This window comes from Pteropus vampyrus, unplaced genomic scaffold (genome assembly GCF_000151845.1).
Source record: "Pteropus vampyrus isolate Shadow unplaced genomic scaffold, Pvam_2.0 Scaffold7, whole genome shotgun sequence".
Lineage (NCBI taxonomy): Eukaryota > Metazoa > Chordata > Mammalia > Chiroptera > Pteropodidae > Pteropus > Pteropus vampyrus.
In genome coordinates this window covers 13,909,644-13,926,615 of record NW_011888788.1, presented here as the reverse complement: position 1 = coordinate 13,926,615, position 16,972 = coordinate 13,909,644, and the positions used below count along the sequence as shown (strand labels likewise).

At 37.5% G+C, this 16,972-nt stretch overlaps 1 protein-coding gene across 5 annotated transcripts in view; it reads right to left on the bottom strand.

The window, feature by feature from the left end:
• Positions 1-12,021, bottom strand: part of SEC23B (Sec23 homolog B, coat complex II component) — a 34,381-nt gene extending 22,360 nt beyond the window's left edge. Inside the window, exons 1-9 of one of the 5 annotated variants that reach the window (XM_023537592.1) lie at positions 11,861-12,021; positions 9,736-9,970; positions 8,400-8,457; positions 5,958-6,044; positions 5,083-5,319; positions 4,891-4,976; positions 3,909-4,053; positions 3,333-3,491; positions 2,858-2,973 (exon numbers count right to left, since the gene is read on the bottom strand). In XM_023537592.1, coding sequence (XP_023393360.1) covers positions 2,858-2,973; positions 3,333-3,491; positions 3,909-4,053; positions 4,891-4,976; positions 5,083-5,319; positions 5,958-6,044; positions 8,400-8,457; positions 9,736-9,956 — 1,109 coding nt within the window. In that variant the 5' untranslated portion in view covers positions 9,957-9,970; positions 11,861-12,021. The other 4 variants (XM_023537587.1, XM_023537597.1, XM_023537596.1 and 1 more) reach the window with 4 other exon arrangements.
• Positions 12,022-16,972: the final 4,951 nt, after the last annotated feature.

The following is a 16,972-nucleotide window of genomic DNA, read 5'->3' as shown; positions in this document are numbered from 1 at the left end:
TCTATTGTGCCAATCTTAATTTCCTAGTTTTGACACTGTACTATACTTATGTAAGATACTACTACTGGGAGTAGCTAGATGAAAACTATGAACAGACCTCTTTGTACCATTTTTGCAATTTGTGAAACTGCAATTATTTCAAAATAAAAAGTAAACAAAACAAAAAAAACCCCTCAAAAACCCACAGGTGCAGGTTTAATAGGTCATCACTGAGAAAATATCTCCAACTCTTCTCATATGAGAAAATACCCAGGCCTGTGGGAAATCCTCTTCAGGTTAATTCATTGCCTCAAAATATTAAATCCCTGACTTTACATGAATTATTTTTTCTAATTTACAAATATCTACATTCACCTCTTTTTGAAGTTAGAGGTAAACACTGTTTAAAATTTTAGCATTTTATGTATTTGGGCAGATGAGCACAGCTTGATGCATGTTATGCATCAAGCTGTTTTTCATTAAGCAGGATCTCAGAATTGGGAAGACCACAAGATTACCTGGTGCAGCTATCTCACAGTGTCTAACTCCTCCATTGACAGTGATTGCTCTTTGGCCCCACATATCCATCCTCTCCACCTTCCTTAGTTATGGGACCCATGGTTTCCTGGAATAAAGACTATTTCTCAGCCTGCCTTGCATGTGGCCATGTGACTCAGTTCTGCTTGCTGGAAGTGGCCTTTGTGATTGGGAAGGAGGGGATGTTCTTATAGGAAGGGCATGTACTTTTTTAACACCTCCTCCTTCTTGCTGTTGTCCCTTGACTAGAGCCCAGCAACCATCTTGAACAACAGCTGGTACATTAAGGTGGGGGAGCAGCATGGGAGCCTCGGACCCTGATAATGATGAAATCAATGTACCTGCCTTGACTGCCTACCTCTAATGAGAGAGAGGAAAATCTGTTTTGGGTTATCTGTCACACACAAATTTAATCATGACTCACGCCCTCGCTCTACAAAAATATCTGCCAGGTTATCATATTATCATCTAGATTAGATTCCTCCAGGACTGGGAACTTATACCCTCCAGAGCCAGTCCAGTCCATGCTTGGACAGTGCTGACTGCTAAGAAAGGTCTTCCTTTCTTATGAATAATGAGTAAAATTCTGTCCCCAGCAGCTTCCACCACTGGTTCTAGTTCTATCCTTTGGTCGCAAGCAGAACAGATCTGATTACTTCTCTACAGAACAGGCCTGTGATTGTTGCATATAATTCTCATGTCCCAAATGCAGCATCTTTTCTAGCTCCTTCAATCACTCTCCAAATGACAGTTTCAGGTTCTTTCCATCCCTTTGAACATTCATCTATACATCCCTTTTGAACTGAAACGCTCAGAAAGGAAAATGATATAATAGCAATAAGGCACGACTAGTACCAAGGAAATCAAGACTATGTATGACCTTCTTTGAAGATAATCAATTCCTATTACACAATCTAGGATCGCCCTGCCTTTGCTGGATGTCATCCCAAACTGTTGGCTTGCTTTAGGTGAGCTATCACTAAAATCTCTAAATCTTTCTTTAAATGTCACTGTTAACACATTTCCCTGATACTAATTTGTGCAAAAGGTGATGTGACCTGAATACTAAGTCATTTAAGAGTCAAAGACCTCACTGGGAATCTGAAGAGAAATGACGGTCCCTCTCCACAGATGAAACATGCATACATATAAACTCTGGCATACAAACTCAGGGATGTTCACATATATACTAAAGCTTTTGTGTGGATGCTTCTACTCAAGAACTCCTGGAGGGTACTGGTAGGAGTTCATCTGATTAAATTGTGGCTGATACAGCTAGCATCATTTGAGACTCTATCACCTAATTGAGCTTCCGAGGACCAGCAACATCACCTGGGAGCTTGTTAGAAATGCAGACTCTCAGGCCCACCTACAGCTCTACAAAAGTGCTTCTCAAGCTGTTCTGTGCATATAAATCACCTGGGATCTTATTCAAAGGCAGATTTTAATATGGTAGGTCTGAGGTAAGGCTCAAGATGTTGTTTCTAATGACCTCTAGGTGGGTTGATGTCTGCGCTCAGCCACACTGAGCATCACGAGTCCACACTAGTAGTTCTCAAACTCAGCTCTGCATTGGAATCACCTGGGGAACTTTAAAAACTATTAATGCCCAGGCCACACCTCATGCCAATTAAGTCAGAACCTCTGGGAACAAGACCCAAAGCGAGAGTTTTTCCAGTTCCCCAGGTGATTATGATGTGTAGCTGGCTTCAGATAAGTGCTGCACATCAGTGGTTCTCAGACTTTCATGTGCACCAGAATTCCCTGGAGAGCTGGCTAAAACCAACTACCGGGTTGCACCTTCAGAGTTCATTATTAAAAAGTCTGGGGTGAGGCCTGATCATGTACATTTCTAATCAGTTCTCAGCAATCCCCAAGGCTGAACACCATTGCACTTTGAGATCCATGGCTCTACACTGTGATCTGTGCACACAGTATTAACTCAGACTCTAAGTCAGCACACTCAGACTTAGTGTGTACCTGGCGTTAGTCATTAGGAAAGGTCACTAAGCCAGGTGAAGGTTCTTCTATTGCTCTGGCATTAAGACCCAATTTTCCCACCTTCTCAAAAAGAAGTGCCTTGCTGAAGGCCACATCCTCTATGACTGCTTGCTTTCTTGCTCTGGTATCTGTAACAACTCTAAGAAAGAAATGAAATTAATATGACTTGTTTATAGTGAACCCTTCAGATCTCCTGCTCATCAATGTTTCTTCCTCCAAGAGGCCCAAACACCTACCAAGCTTCTGAAACCACAGCCTTTCCCATTCCTATAGTTCCATCGTTTATTTCTTTTCCCTTAAATAAACTCTCACATTTCCCAGGTGTTCACTATTAACATACCCAGTAAGATTTGCACAGCACTTCATCTCCAAAAGTCCAGTTTGATCAAGGGCACAAGCATAAATATCAATGCAGTGACCATTTGTAGCAGTTCGATTAGCAAGCATTTCATAGTGCTGTAAAGAGAAGAAAATTATTTTCATAAAACAATAACACTATTCTCTAGGTATGCCTTACTATACCAAAGAGATGTAATCGAATATAAGAATATGACAGATTTAAAAAAAAAAAAAAACAAATAAAATTAAAATATAGTTTTCAATTTCTAAACACTTTCGGGAGTTTTAAGGCCACCCACTCTAAGGTCCCAGGATTGAGGCAGTAATTTAACAGCAGCCAAGGTCTATAAAGTCATCTCAACAAGAACAACTTGCTGATCACAAAGCATGGCCTCAGCAAAGTAGCTGTCACTCCAGAGCAACCTAAACCCAGTACTGGATTACCACAACTACAGTCTGTATCCAGGAGCACTTACCTTGGTTGCCTTTTTCATGAAACGTGCATTATCTTTCTCAATATCATGCCAAGAACGAATAGGAACTTTTAATTCATCTCCAACCACCATGCCAGGCCCTTGCGTGGGGGGACCCCCAGTAAACAACATAATCCTGGCTCCTGTGTTTGGAAAAGTGCCCTAAAACAGCAAATGGCAGCCTATTAGAAGCATACAACTCCACCCTTATGTTTGTTTCTCTAAAAACTACTACAAAGATGAGTTCTCATCAGCTGTACTGAATACTGATGATATTGCAGAATATAATGCAGATAAGAATGCAGAGAAGCAGCCTTATCTCTTCCAACATGAAGGTTTTGTACACTTTAATTAATTTACTGCGAGCATTTCCCATTACCCTAATTGCTTTGTGTTTCTCATCAAAACTTGGTTTTTCAAAACACTGAGTGGCTCCTTCAAGGTGGATGATAATGACTAAAGCACTTTATGACAGTCAGTTGACTTAGGTCGCAACTGATTTTCAAACAAGACCAACAGACACAACTTCTGAGAGCAAGCCTGCACGGTTTGAGGGGGTCTCAGTAAATTGTGAGTTACCTCCAACAAGCCAACAGCAATCGACAAAGCAACACCAGTGGATCGCAAAGGTCTCTTCCCCTGAGTTACGGGCCACGGGTCCCTCTGCAGCTCCCCAAGAAGGTCAGTGAGGTTCATGTCAATCTTGTGAACAGGCTGAAGAAACCTGCATGATTTTGAACAGACATATCAATCTTAGTTCAATAAAGTACTCTGGTCTTCAGCCCTAGGTAACACATAGTTACTGCTCCTCAAAATAATTATTCAGAGTAGAAAAAACCTGCAATTCTTTCCTTCCAAGTTATCTCTAACTACAAAAACAAAACAACTCAATCAATTTTATTCAAGAATATATTTTAAAACCTAATATATAGCAATTTACATATGTAGCATGGAATAAAATCAATTTAAATAGGAGCAAATCATAAGGTTCATTTACGTGGACAATCTTCATTAATCTAAAGATTCACAGTTTGCGTTTCTCTTAAGCCTTGGGAGTAACAGAGAAACACACTGGTTTCTTACCAGAGAACCAGGCTGTCCCCAGCAGGTCAGGCAATGCATTTTATAATGTTTGCTGACTATTACCCCTGCCCGGGGCAGTCTCAGACACTCAATATGCCTGGTCTTAGGTTTGAGAACACCCAACAGAAGCCTTTTACATTTTCTCAGTTTTACTTAAGAATCAAAAAGGGCAACAGCCATGTGTCTAAGAGGAGAAGAATGATTAAGTACAATGGTCTCAAAACTTTTGTGATGATACAACACTAACAGGAAAAGCATGCTGAACAAACACGCCACACATGTATGTGTATATGAATGCATATATAATTCACACGCACACACATACACTCAGGTGTTACATACATTAATAAACATTAAATACTGGTTAGGCTTAATCATTTATTTTTTTTCTATAAAAGTGCTAACATTTTCCCCACCCAACTCCAGTGGATTACCTTGCCCACTACTGTATGTATAACACACTGTGTTGGTAGCTTACCTGCTGGAAACAAAGGGGTGTTCTTGTGGTTGAGTAGGTCTTGCTTGCTGCATGGACATGGCAGGCTTGGTCAGGCCCAGCATATCCTAAAAAACCCCAAAAAGATTCATTTCCCATAACACTGAAAGTGAAGGACTAATTAATTTTTAAGAAATGCCTTTGCTCTTGCTTGTATATAAGCAAGGCACAAACCTGTATTTGCTTTGCAGTTAAATCCTTGGTCCCTCGGAAGACATAACTTTTAGAGATTCCTTCGCAGCTGAGTTCGTGAACCTGCACCATCCTCCCAAAAGTGATCAAACCCACTAGAGCATCTGGAGGAAGGAGACTCAGGGACATTTGTAGGGATTCTTTGAGTGCTTGAAGGTCATCTTCTTCTAGGCATGTGTCGACCACATAGAGGAAGATAAGAGGGGACTGTGGACCTCGCTTTATGCAAAGAAAAACAGCACAATAATCAATATACAAATAGACATATCCAGCTTATTGAAGGCAAATCAGGTATGTGAATAACAGGTCTTCATCTATATTTAGTGTCAGGGAATAAAGACATCTAAACAAACCTCTACTTACCTCGTTAAATGACAAGTTCTATTAAAACAAACTAAAAGTAAAAACTATTTCTATCCCACAATTTATTCCACATTTTTTAAAGCCTTCTACATGCCAGATACTGTTCCAGGTCCTGAGACACATCAGTGAACCAAAAGAACAAAGATCCCTGCCTGCCTCAAGGAGCTAATTTTCTCGAATGGAGAAGGTAAGGGGGATTGCAAATGCCAGGAGCAGAGGTGAGGGGCAAGTTCTAGTTACTTTTACTCAAAGTAACATTTGAGTAAAAATTGAAATGGAGAAGGCTGTGGAGGACAGAGTTTGAATTTAATCAGTGCTACCTTTTTTTATACACTTCCCTCAAGACCTACAAATAATGCACACCATAACCTAATGTTTAAGGATCTTGCTGCCCTCACACCTTTGAATCCCCCAGACAGGTAAGACACATGGAAGAACAGCATTTCAAGAGAAACTCAATATTGTGCTCATTAAATGCATGACAAACAAGTTACCTGTATCACATACTCAATTGTAGAAAATTGGGGCATCAATTCAGCAGGCTGGTTAACCTCAGAAATGCCTGTATAAGCTGGAGGAAACTGAAAACAATGTGATGTTTTATTAGGGCTGAAAGATATTTACATTATGCCTTTTATTTCCCATTTATAAAATAGTTAATGATTTATTAATTCTGAGAACATGCTATATACACGTTACTAAAATACAAAAATCAAAATTTTAAATCTATAAATCTGCCTTATATTTATACCACATTATAACTTTTTTAATGCAGTTTTAGGTTATAGTGTAACTTGTAAATGATTTTAAAAATGCAACATTAAAAATCATTTCTTAAGCACTGTCCTGCAAATCAATGTCAAAAAATTTTAGCTATCTTACAATAGTCTATGCTGAAGACTAAAGCTTTTATTTGGGTTTATTATTTTGGCTGTTTTCTACATGTTCATTGTAGAAAAATTGACAAGTACAGAAAAATATAAGAAAACAAAGAAATAAACCCCTCACAATCCTATCACCTAGAGGCAGTTACTGTCAACATCTTAGTATATTGTCTTTCAGACTATTTCTAAAGCATAGCTGAGGTTGTCCTGTATACATAATTTTATGACTTACTTTTTGTGCTTAACATGTCATGGGCTTTTTCTTTTGTTTTTAAAACTCCCAGCAAACATTTTAAATTCAAGCTTATGTGCTGGGTTTTTTCCCAAAAATTTCTTATTGTGACAAAATATCTATAAACTTCACCATCTTAATCTTTTTTCGGTGTACAGTTCAGTGGTCTTAAATACATTCATAATGTCGTGCAACTGTCTCCACCGTTCATCTCCAGAACTCTCTTCATCTTGCACAACTGAAACACTTTAACTCCTATTATCCCCTCTGCCCAGCCCCTGGCAACCACAGTTCTACTTTCTGACTCTATGATTCTGACTGCTCAAAGTACTTCATAAAAGTGAAATAATACAGTATGTGTCTTTTTGTAACTTATTTCATTTAGCATAATGTCCTCAAGGTTCATCCATGTTGTAACATGTCAATTTCCTTCCATTTTAAGGCTGAATATTCCATTGTATGTATGTATCACATTTTGCTTATTTATTCATCCATCAATGGACACCTGGTTTGCTTCTGTTTTAGCTATTCTGAATAATGCCTCTATGAAAATGGGTTTATAAGTATCTCTTCAAGACCTTGCTTTCAATTCTTTTGGATATATATCCAGAAGTGAAAATGCTGGATATCATTTGGTAAATATCACTAATAATTTGTGATGTTGAATATTTTCTCATGTGCTTATTGGCCATCTGTATATCATCTTTGGAAATATCTATTCAAGCCCATTTTTGAATTGGGTTGTTTTTTGTTGTTGAATTGTATGAGTGCTCTCCATATTTTGGATATTAATCCCTTATTAGATATATGAATTGCAAATATTTTCACCCATTCTGTGGGTCGCCTTTTTACTGCTGACACTGCAGAATCTAAAATTCTCACAATAAATTATGTTAAACGAAGACATCAATTCTGAACGTACTAGAAGGTAGAAATGTTTTTAACGTTTGTATATACTTCTGAATCTTTACGGTGATAAATCATGAATGGTCGCTGCTTATAGTTTCCAAGCCTATAGTCATTAACTGTAAATTATTCCTTTCAACACTGGACTTATTGTGTACTACATCTGAGAGTGAGACTACTAATTTTAATTATGATCAAATACATGAATAAATGCATGTTATTAACATCTTAAGATCTATTGGAGCACTGTACATTATGTTGGGCGCAATTAATCATTTTCTAACAGTTTTATTGAGGTACAATTTATATACCATAATATATACCACAAAACCTACTCATTTTAAATGTATAATTCAATGACTTTTATTAAATGTACAGAGTTGTGCAATGACCTCCACAATCCAGTTTTAGAACATTTCCATCATAGGCACAATTCAAAGAAGTCTCTTGTCATTTGAGAGCTCCTTCCAGTTTAGAAGTTTAAAAAATTTTAAACTAAAAGAAGTTCAACACTGATACTTGGACCCTAAAAGTTAAAAAGATCAGAAAATGAAAATTCAGTGACGTACACATCCAATTAGATAGTCTAATTGAAGTCAAATGAAATGTAAACAACATGTCTGTTTTCTTATGGTAACAGATTCACTGCCTACAGTGAACTCACAAGAAAAGGGAATTCTATGTCTCCACCATAGCGAATGACAAGGACCCAAATAGTGAAACTGAGTTGCTGTTCAACAGAAAAATCACAAATGTTCAACATTCAATATTATGCTTAACAAGAGCTGTCATCTTGAGTCCAGCAGAAATTGCTGCCTGCCAAGGCAGACATAAATTCAACCTCATCTAATTTTTTTCAGAGTAGTACAACTAAAATGAAACATTAAAAATACTTTTAAAAATAATTCACGTACCTGATTTCTTTGGAAACAGAAATTACAGGCCCAAAGTTTTGCCCGGTAATCGACCTGACTGTGAGAAAAATAATTACAACTAGGTAACGTTTTCATCTTTTTTTACTCATAATAGCTGTTATTTGTTCAAATTAATTAAGTAAATTGAAGAAATGATTTAAATTTTTTCCCCCTACCTCCATCTTTTCCCCTCCCCTCTGGTAAGCACTAGGTCCATTGTCCATGTCCATGAGTCTCTGTTTGAACATTTTCATTTTTAAGGTAGAAAGCATTCAAATGTAAACTTCAAGTTTAGTAAATCCCATAGACATATGTTTCTGTGTGGGTGCATGAATGGATGAAGGTATGCAAAACTTTCACTTCAGTTAAGAGTCCTGGCTGTTAAGTATAAGAAAGTTTCCTTCAAATAGCAGTAATGAGAAATTAGTACATATATTTTTCTCTTTTCTAATTTCCTGGGTAATATTTAAAACTTCATGCTCTATATAAACTACAGGTTATTTCCTTTTGCCATGTTACTATAACACAGTCTTTGTAATTTTTATTACATCTTTATTGTTCAGATATGTGAAACTGCTAAATTTCAATGCTAAAAAGTACATTTCATGTATGGAAGTATTTCCCAGACATTAACCACACTTAGCTCACTTGAAGAAAGGCATGTTTCTGGATTGATACACTTCCTAGAAATGGTTCAAGATATTTTAGTTGCTTCCCCTACCCGCCTTCTACATTTAGGAAAGTAATAATCAGTGGCCATCATTTTAAAAGAAGAGATGTGGCATCTAATATACAGGCACATTAAATAAAAGCAAGGGGAAGAAGTACAAAATGTTCCCTCACATAAAAGTATTATATTTCAAAGAGTATTTATGACATTTCCTCACCTATTTAAAAATTCTTTCAAATAATGCTCACATTTAAGAAAAATAGAGGTCACTATTTTAGGAGCAAAAAAATTACATTTAACAATAAAATCATTAAGAGTTAAAATTTCTTCTATTACAGCATCACCATATTTGTTTGGAAAATGCTTTAAAAGGCCGCAATAAAATCTATAGGTGACCCAAATACAAACTGAAAATCAGCAAAAATTAAAAAAAAAAAATGGAATTTCAAATGATTTCCCTCTACTCCCATTTCATTCTCATAAATTCCAATTTTTTCTGGAGTATTAAGTCAGGGAGATTTCTAAAAGCATTCATCAACTAAGAATCTCATCATCTACTAATCTCAAATTTGACGACTTGTCCAAATACAATCGCTTATGAGTATCTCAGAAATGTCATAACTTATTGTATTCCTCATTTTTACTAGTTTTTAAAAGAATTCATACCAAAGTGGATTGAGAATGGCTCTGCAAGTTGGCCTACTGCAAAGCACAGGTTCATACTGTACAGGAGGCAGATCTGGACGTTCTTTCAAAGGTGTAAGGAGACAAGCCAGAGGAACAACCATTCTTGTAGCTTCGAGACGGCTAGAAGGCCACACATTCCAACTAAAACGCACACCATCTCGTTCTTCATTTTGCTGAATGAACTCCAGATATGTTGCCATAGTCTAAAAAGAAACTGGAGATAAAGTTTTAGTTGTACGTGAAATTCTCAACTAAACTTCAAAAATAAAAAGATGGTCCACTAATGCAATGTTTCTTAAACACTGAGTCTGGAAAAATCTGTCACTATAGGATGACAACATCACCCGTTCTTTTGAGCTCCCCAAAGCTGATTAACTTCACAGTTATCTTTGACTACTGTTCCTTTCTCAATCTTCCTCTATAGCACTTAAAATAAATAAAAGGGGCAGGAGGTTTACAATAATTCAATCACCTCTAAGTTGCATTTAGTCGAATACTAATTTAAACCTCCTCATATTATCTCATCATCTTAGCCAAGCTAGTTTTAGCACCTTGCCCAAGGGTAAGTCTCAAACCTTGTTCCAGCATCCAGCTATCTTCCTTCCTGATCCCCTTCCTTGCTCTACTAAAGTAAACACTTTAATCAAGACCAAGTGATCTTGATTTTGTGCCCTTTTCCCTCCTCCCTTCATTAACTGTGGAGAAAATAATTGAAAACTGATGTAGGAATTAATGGAAACGGCCACCAATTCTGGGCAAATTTCTACTTCAGAATCACCAAAATTTCAAAGGGAAAGTTTGCTATAATGCTTAGTGAGTCCCTCACCAAGACCTCTCTCCTTGCCATGACTGCTTATGAACATGCAGTGAAAAGATTCCAGTTAATAACCTAAGCTTTTCAAACACCACTAATTGATTCATACATCCTTTTTTTATCCTAAAGTCTAGGCTAACACACACCTCAACTATTAGTGTTTGAGGGAATAAGTCCCTCAGGAAAATGGGAAGAAAAGAAAAATTAAAGAATCTACAATATTATTGGCCTCTAGCACATATTTCATGCAATGCTGAATAATAATTGTCTCTGAATTATTATGAGAAGTGCCATACCATAAATAATTTGGACTAAGATAATAGTATTATATGGCTGGTAAAGCAGATAAATTAATTACTACACACAACCTAGGCTACTAAAATTCCAAATGTTTGCTCCATCTGAAACTCTAAGACATATTTGTTATTTCTGGCAAAAGCAGGAAACTGAGACACTGTGTACACATAAGGCACTTTTCCAACTTGCTGGGTGGCAGACAGAGAACTCAAGTGGAAATGAAAGCAAGTCCTAATATTACAGTTCTAACTAAGTACCTCAGCAGTCTTCATTAAATGACTGTTTCTCTTATCAAAATAGTTCATTAAAAGGTACTGGCTCTACACAATGTTCTCAAGCACCTACATATTCAAACCTGGTCTCCCAGTTTCCCACTGTTCCTTCCCCTCTCCCTTTCTAGAGCATGGATTCTTAACCCAGGAACATAACTCACAGGGGACTTCAAAGAGTCAAGAAATCCTCTTGAAACTTACGTAAAATTCTGTGTATGAGCGAATGTGCATTTTTCTATGGCTTACACCTGATTCTTGAAGGGGAAGGGTATCTGAAAATGTTAATTGCTGAATGAATGAATGAATGAATGAATGAATGAAAGGACTGGTAAGATCCTACAGGAGTATCTGCCAAAAACAAAAACAAAAACAAAACAAAACACGGAACCACTCGTACCCCAAGACATAACTTTTTCAGTACGCAAAGGCTTAATCCTTGAAGACCTGGGTTCTAATTCCAGCTCAATCAGGAAACAGAAGTCATTTCACCTGAATCTCGAGTTCCTCAATTGTAAAAGCGGGGTAGGGTCCTTCCGCACCGCGTGATTCAGAGGCCAGAAGCCTGGCGGGGAACGCGTCTCCCAGAAGACCCCTGGGTCACCGATTCCCTCGGTTCCTCTGCCCGTCGGGAAAAGGCCTCATCCCAGGAGCAAACCATTAGTCCCCCACAGAGAGGCAAGTCCATGCCCTCGCACCTCCGTCTCCTGTGCTCCCCACTCACCTGACCCGAGCGGCTCACCTTGCCGCAGCCCTCCGCACCTCCAGATACGAGAAACCAGCTCCGGCTCTCTCCGTCAAGTCCAGCTCAGCTTTCAGCCGATTGGTCAGCGCCCCTTTTCGTCACGGCGCCGCCCGCGGACCAATCAAAGAGCGCCTCCCAGCCTACGAGCGGAAGCAAGAGACTCAGATAAGCCGCGCCGCCATCTTGGAAGGGGGCAAGACAGTTCAGCCTCGCTCTACAAAACCAGTTCCTCAGAACACACGTATTTCCAATTGACTAAACGTTTCTACTTTAGAAAACCCCGGCGCCTGTCGTACTGTTTCCTAGGCATAATTAGCATGCTTCAGTGGTTCGCCCTGATCCAAAATGACATCCACTCGCCTCAGTGAGACGTTCCTCTCATTTCCTTAGTTACTGGAAAGTGAGAACGATGACGTGCGGCCCGGAAGAAGAAGCGGCGCCGCGCGATGGAAACTGAAGCTGGCCGGAAGGAGGTGTCAGCGTGCGGGATGGGGCGGGGTGAATATAGGGGCGCTGGGTGTTAAGACTCCTGTACACACCTGTGTCGGGGCAGGTCTCTGGGTCTAGTTAAGGTTCATCGTAAGTTGCACCGGTATGGTTCTGTTCCATCACGTTACAAAGTTTCTTCCTCTCTATGTCTGGTGGCTCGCGCTTTCTGCGGAGACTGGCACTAGCGCACAGTTCCGCTCTACTTGTCTATTCCTGTCATCCTTCTATGAGAAGGTGAATAACAGAGCTATCATATTCAAGCACTTTAGGAGATTAAATAAACCTTATAGCGACATAGAGTGCAACTTATACGACCACCACAACCGTTTTACGCCTTCTTTTAAGTGGCAAAAATTAGCACATTTATTAATCTGACCCAGAGATATAGAGTCTCTTTGTAGCATATAAAAATAAGCAAAACTAAATGAACTTAAAATTATACTTAGAACATATCTAGGCATCCAAGAATTACGATTAATTAGCTCAGTTTAATATTAGTAGAATTTTAAATTACATATCATAGAAATTCGTTTAAGTCCATGTATTATGAAACATAATTACTATTGATATAAAAAGTTTGTTAGATACTTAGTTTTGTTGAACAAATTTACTTTTTTCATATTCTTAAAACATGTAAGAGTAGTGTTAGGTCGTTTCAACATTACATGTGTATAAATTTAGGAAATTCAAATTAATTTTCCTCTCATTAAGGAAGAATCACAATTAAAATACACTCTTGTGTATTATACTTTACACTGAGAAAAGACATAGAAGCTGTTTTTTTTTTTTAACCAAACATTGAAATATCATTTGGCAAAAATTTGCTTTGATGATTTGAACCTGGATTCTTTCTGTACTAGAAATTTCTGTAGTAAGGATTAAAAAAAAAAACAAACTAGCAAATTTAAATTATGACATTTAATTTCCTTATTTTCTGGGAGTTTTAGGAAGAAATGATTTATATAAGTGTATATTTCTCTCCATAAGCCAATCAGACAGATCTCCTCTAAGAGATACACTAACCTAATTTCATCTTCTACACCAACATGATTTACCTGGCTTTGTCAGGTGAATCCATTGGGATGCTGGTGAAATCTCCAAAATTGTTAGCTTCAAAATGGTAAAATTATGGCCCTCTTACAAATATAAAATGAACATGTGTCAACAGTTCTACATAACTCATTATTAATAAGGGAACCAGTAAGGATATTCAAACTAGTTCAAAGAAAAATTTGATTTATAGAGACACGTTCTCTACCACACAAAATTAATTTGCATTGCTGTGGACAGGAGCTATTTGTATTGTTATGGGTGAGAAACATTTGTATTATTATCCAATTTCCAAAAATTAATTGCTATCTCTACAGCATTGTTAAAGAGTTTAGTCAAGGATAAAGGCACACAGCCCTTGTGATCAGATGACTCCAGAGTTTCCTTTAAAAACTGCCCAGCATTCCACAGAAAGTTCACCCCGTAAATTCTTTTGAGTATTTCAAAATCTTTCACAGTTTTCCTGAAATACGATTTCTCATCTATAATCTACATTCTACATTTCTGGCTTATATTTCTCTAACATCAGATTCATATATTCAACAACCTGCTGGATATCTCTGGGTATTCTTGGGCATCTCAATATCGTTATGTTCTAAACTGAATTTACATTTCCCCTTGCCCCTAAACTAACCTTGTACTTGCCTCTTGTACTTTGTTTCACTTAGAGATAAAATCCTTCTCCCACTTAGTCTGGAAACTAGAGAGTTATCCTTGGCCCCTCCTTCTCTTGACGTGGTTCAGGACACACTGCCTGAAAATATGATACCTTGACATATTGAATAACCTGAAGGACTACTCTCTGACCTTCCCTCTCTCCCCTAAAGCAGGTCCTAAGACTTTCATGTGGAAAGTGCCCACCCTTTACCAGGAGGAAAGGAGCATTCTTACCTCTGAAGATGAATTGGAATGAACAGTCCTTGCTAAATTTCCCAGAGTTTACTATCCATACTGCTCAAATCCTTTTGTCCTATCACATTTCCCCGTGATTTTTCACTCTTTTTTTTCAAATCTAGCATGAAACAATCAGGTTTAACTGCTTCTTTGGGTCTTCACTTCCTTATGAAGTCTCTCATGTCATGTAAAACTTAATTTGTATTTTCCCCCCTACATTTATAACCCCCTAACCCTATTGATCTGTTATTCTAAATATTTCTTAATTCTATTTATCTACTTAGTTCAAATTCTCATCCCCTCTCATTGGATTACTGTCACAGCCTCCCAAATGATCTCTTTGCATGAATTTTGCCAAACCCAAATCTCACATTGGTTGCCAGATTTTTCAAAATCACACATCTGATTCTGACATTCTCTTGTTTAAAATTCTACATAGTTTTCGCAGAACTCACAGGATAAAGTAGAGGCCGCTTATTGTGGTGCTCAAGGGGATCTATGATTCCCACACATTTCTACAGCACTGAACCAATTGTTTTTCCAAGCCCAACTGTGCTGTTTCTCCTCTGTGCCCTTTTGCATGCCCTCCTTTCTGCTAAGAACAACCTCTTTACCTCTCTTCCTTTACCAATTAATTCCCATGTGTGCTTCAAGACTCTTACGAAGCCTTTCTTTTATTTCCCTTTCTTCTCATAATGGTTAAAAAATAATATGTGAAAGAAATGGAAAAGTAGAAGAGGGGAGAATGCTTGAACAGTGAGTTTGAAGGGTTAGATACAAACTGCCTACAGAAGAGGTCCTGACCTGAAAGGAAAAGTTCAGGCAGAAGATTATTCAGAAAGAGGGCCTTAGAGGAGAATGGTTGAATCCATTAGAAAGACTAAAATTTTCTCGGCAAGTTCTTGTGAAAAGCTCTTTCAATGTTATCAAATGATATACCAGATATAAATGCAAATTTTTAAAAATTTATAAAAATGTTGTTTTGAAACCAAGCTATTTCTCCTCTGATGATGACAAGCTCAGAAAATGCTTGTGTGATAGATAAAAAGTAGAAAAGAAAAAAAGGTGGATTTATGTGTAATTATATAATCTCTGCAATCATGTTTTTGTAAAGCTCTTTTTAGTTAAAGTATAGTTGACATACAATATTACATTATTTTCAGCTGTACAACATAGTGATTTGACATTTATATATCTTATGAAGTGATCACCATGAGAAATCTAGTAACCATCTGTCACTGTACAAAGTTATCTGCAATCATTGTTGACATAAACAGTCTGAGAAAAGTGAGAGTTGAAGTCATTACCTTATTTTTCTCTTTCTAAAAAGAAGAGCTAATCACCCTATGAGTGAGAAGAAAGACAAATCTTAAAATGAACCTTAAGAAAGGGTAGATTCTTTTTCAGCCAACACTTCCTGTTAAGTTCCTGTTAAAGACAGTTCCTGTCATTGTTTCTTTGAACTAAAAACTACTAAGCAAACAACCACTTGGCTGCAGGAATGCCTCCGGTTGTATTAATTTATTTTTAAATTTTAAACAGTTTTACTGAGGTATAATTGACATACAATCAGCTACACAAATTTAAAGTGTAGTTTGTTAAAGTTTGACACTCATCACCACAATCAAGAAAATGAATGTGTATATCACCCCCACAATGTTTCCTTGTGCCTCCTAGAATCATATAGTATGTACTTTTTTTTTTGTCTGGCATCTTTCACTCAGCATAATCTTTTTGAAACTCATTCATAGTGTTTGTGTGTCAGTAGTTCATTCTTTCTTAAGTGAATAAGTTTATATTTAAAGTTAAATAATGTTGACCTTTTTAAGAAAATCCAGAATCTAAGATCCAAGAGGAAAGAGTATGTCATGCTCTTTCTAAAGAATGTGTTGGTGGGACAGTGTATCATTGATCATCTACTTGTGCTTGTTCAAAAAAATAATTGCAAAGAGTGTTTCTCAATTGTCACATGCTAACACAAACCTGATGTACACAGTAAGTCAGTCCATGGGAGGGGCAAGGAATTAGAAGTATTTTCCTCTTCACTCTCATATATAAGCGCGCACGCGCACACACACACACGCTGCCTTCTTCAATTTAATAAGGTTTGGATACATCTATAAGATATGACCAGTTCCTAAAATTTCAGGACTGCCATATTATAATAGGTCAACCATTTCATTGGTACCTTAATTTCTCCAGTGTCTAAATTAGTTTGAGTGTTATCCACATGTTCTACATAAATGGTGAAAACTTTTTAAAGGACAGGGTTTAAAGTAATGAAAAATAACAACTACAGCTAATATTGAATATTCTACTAAGAACTGTTTTGCAATCAGAATTGAAAATAATGTGGATTTCAGGACTCCCCAGTTAGTGAACAGCTTATGTTCTGCACATTTGGAACTAAAAACACTTTACTATAGAAATATCAGTAATTCTAGAAAAGAGAAAGAGGTAACATTCTGAGCGCGTCATAGCCTGTCCTAAATTAAAGGGAACAATGAGAGCGCTAGTAACAGGCAAGTAAAATGTGATTTACATTTGATAGAAACTCACAAATTTTGTTTTTGACTGCCCGTGTAGTAAGGAAGGCCAAAGAGTGAGTGAGCTGCCCTATCGGCGCCCTAAAACCACAATTCCCAGAATGCCGCAGCG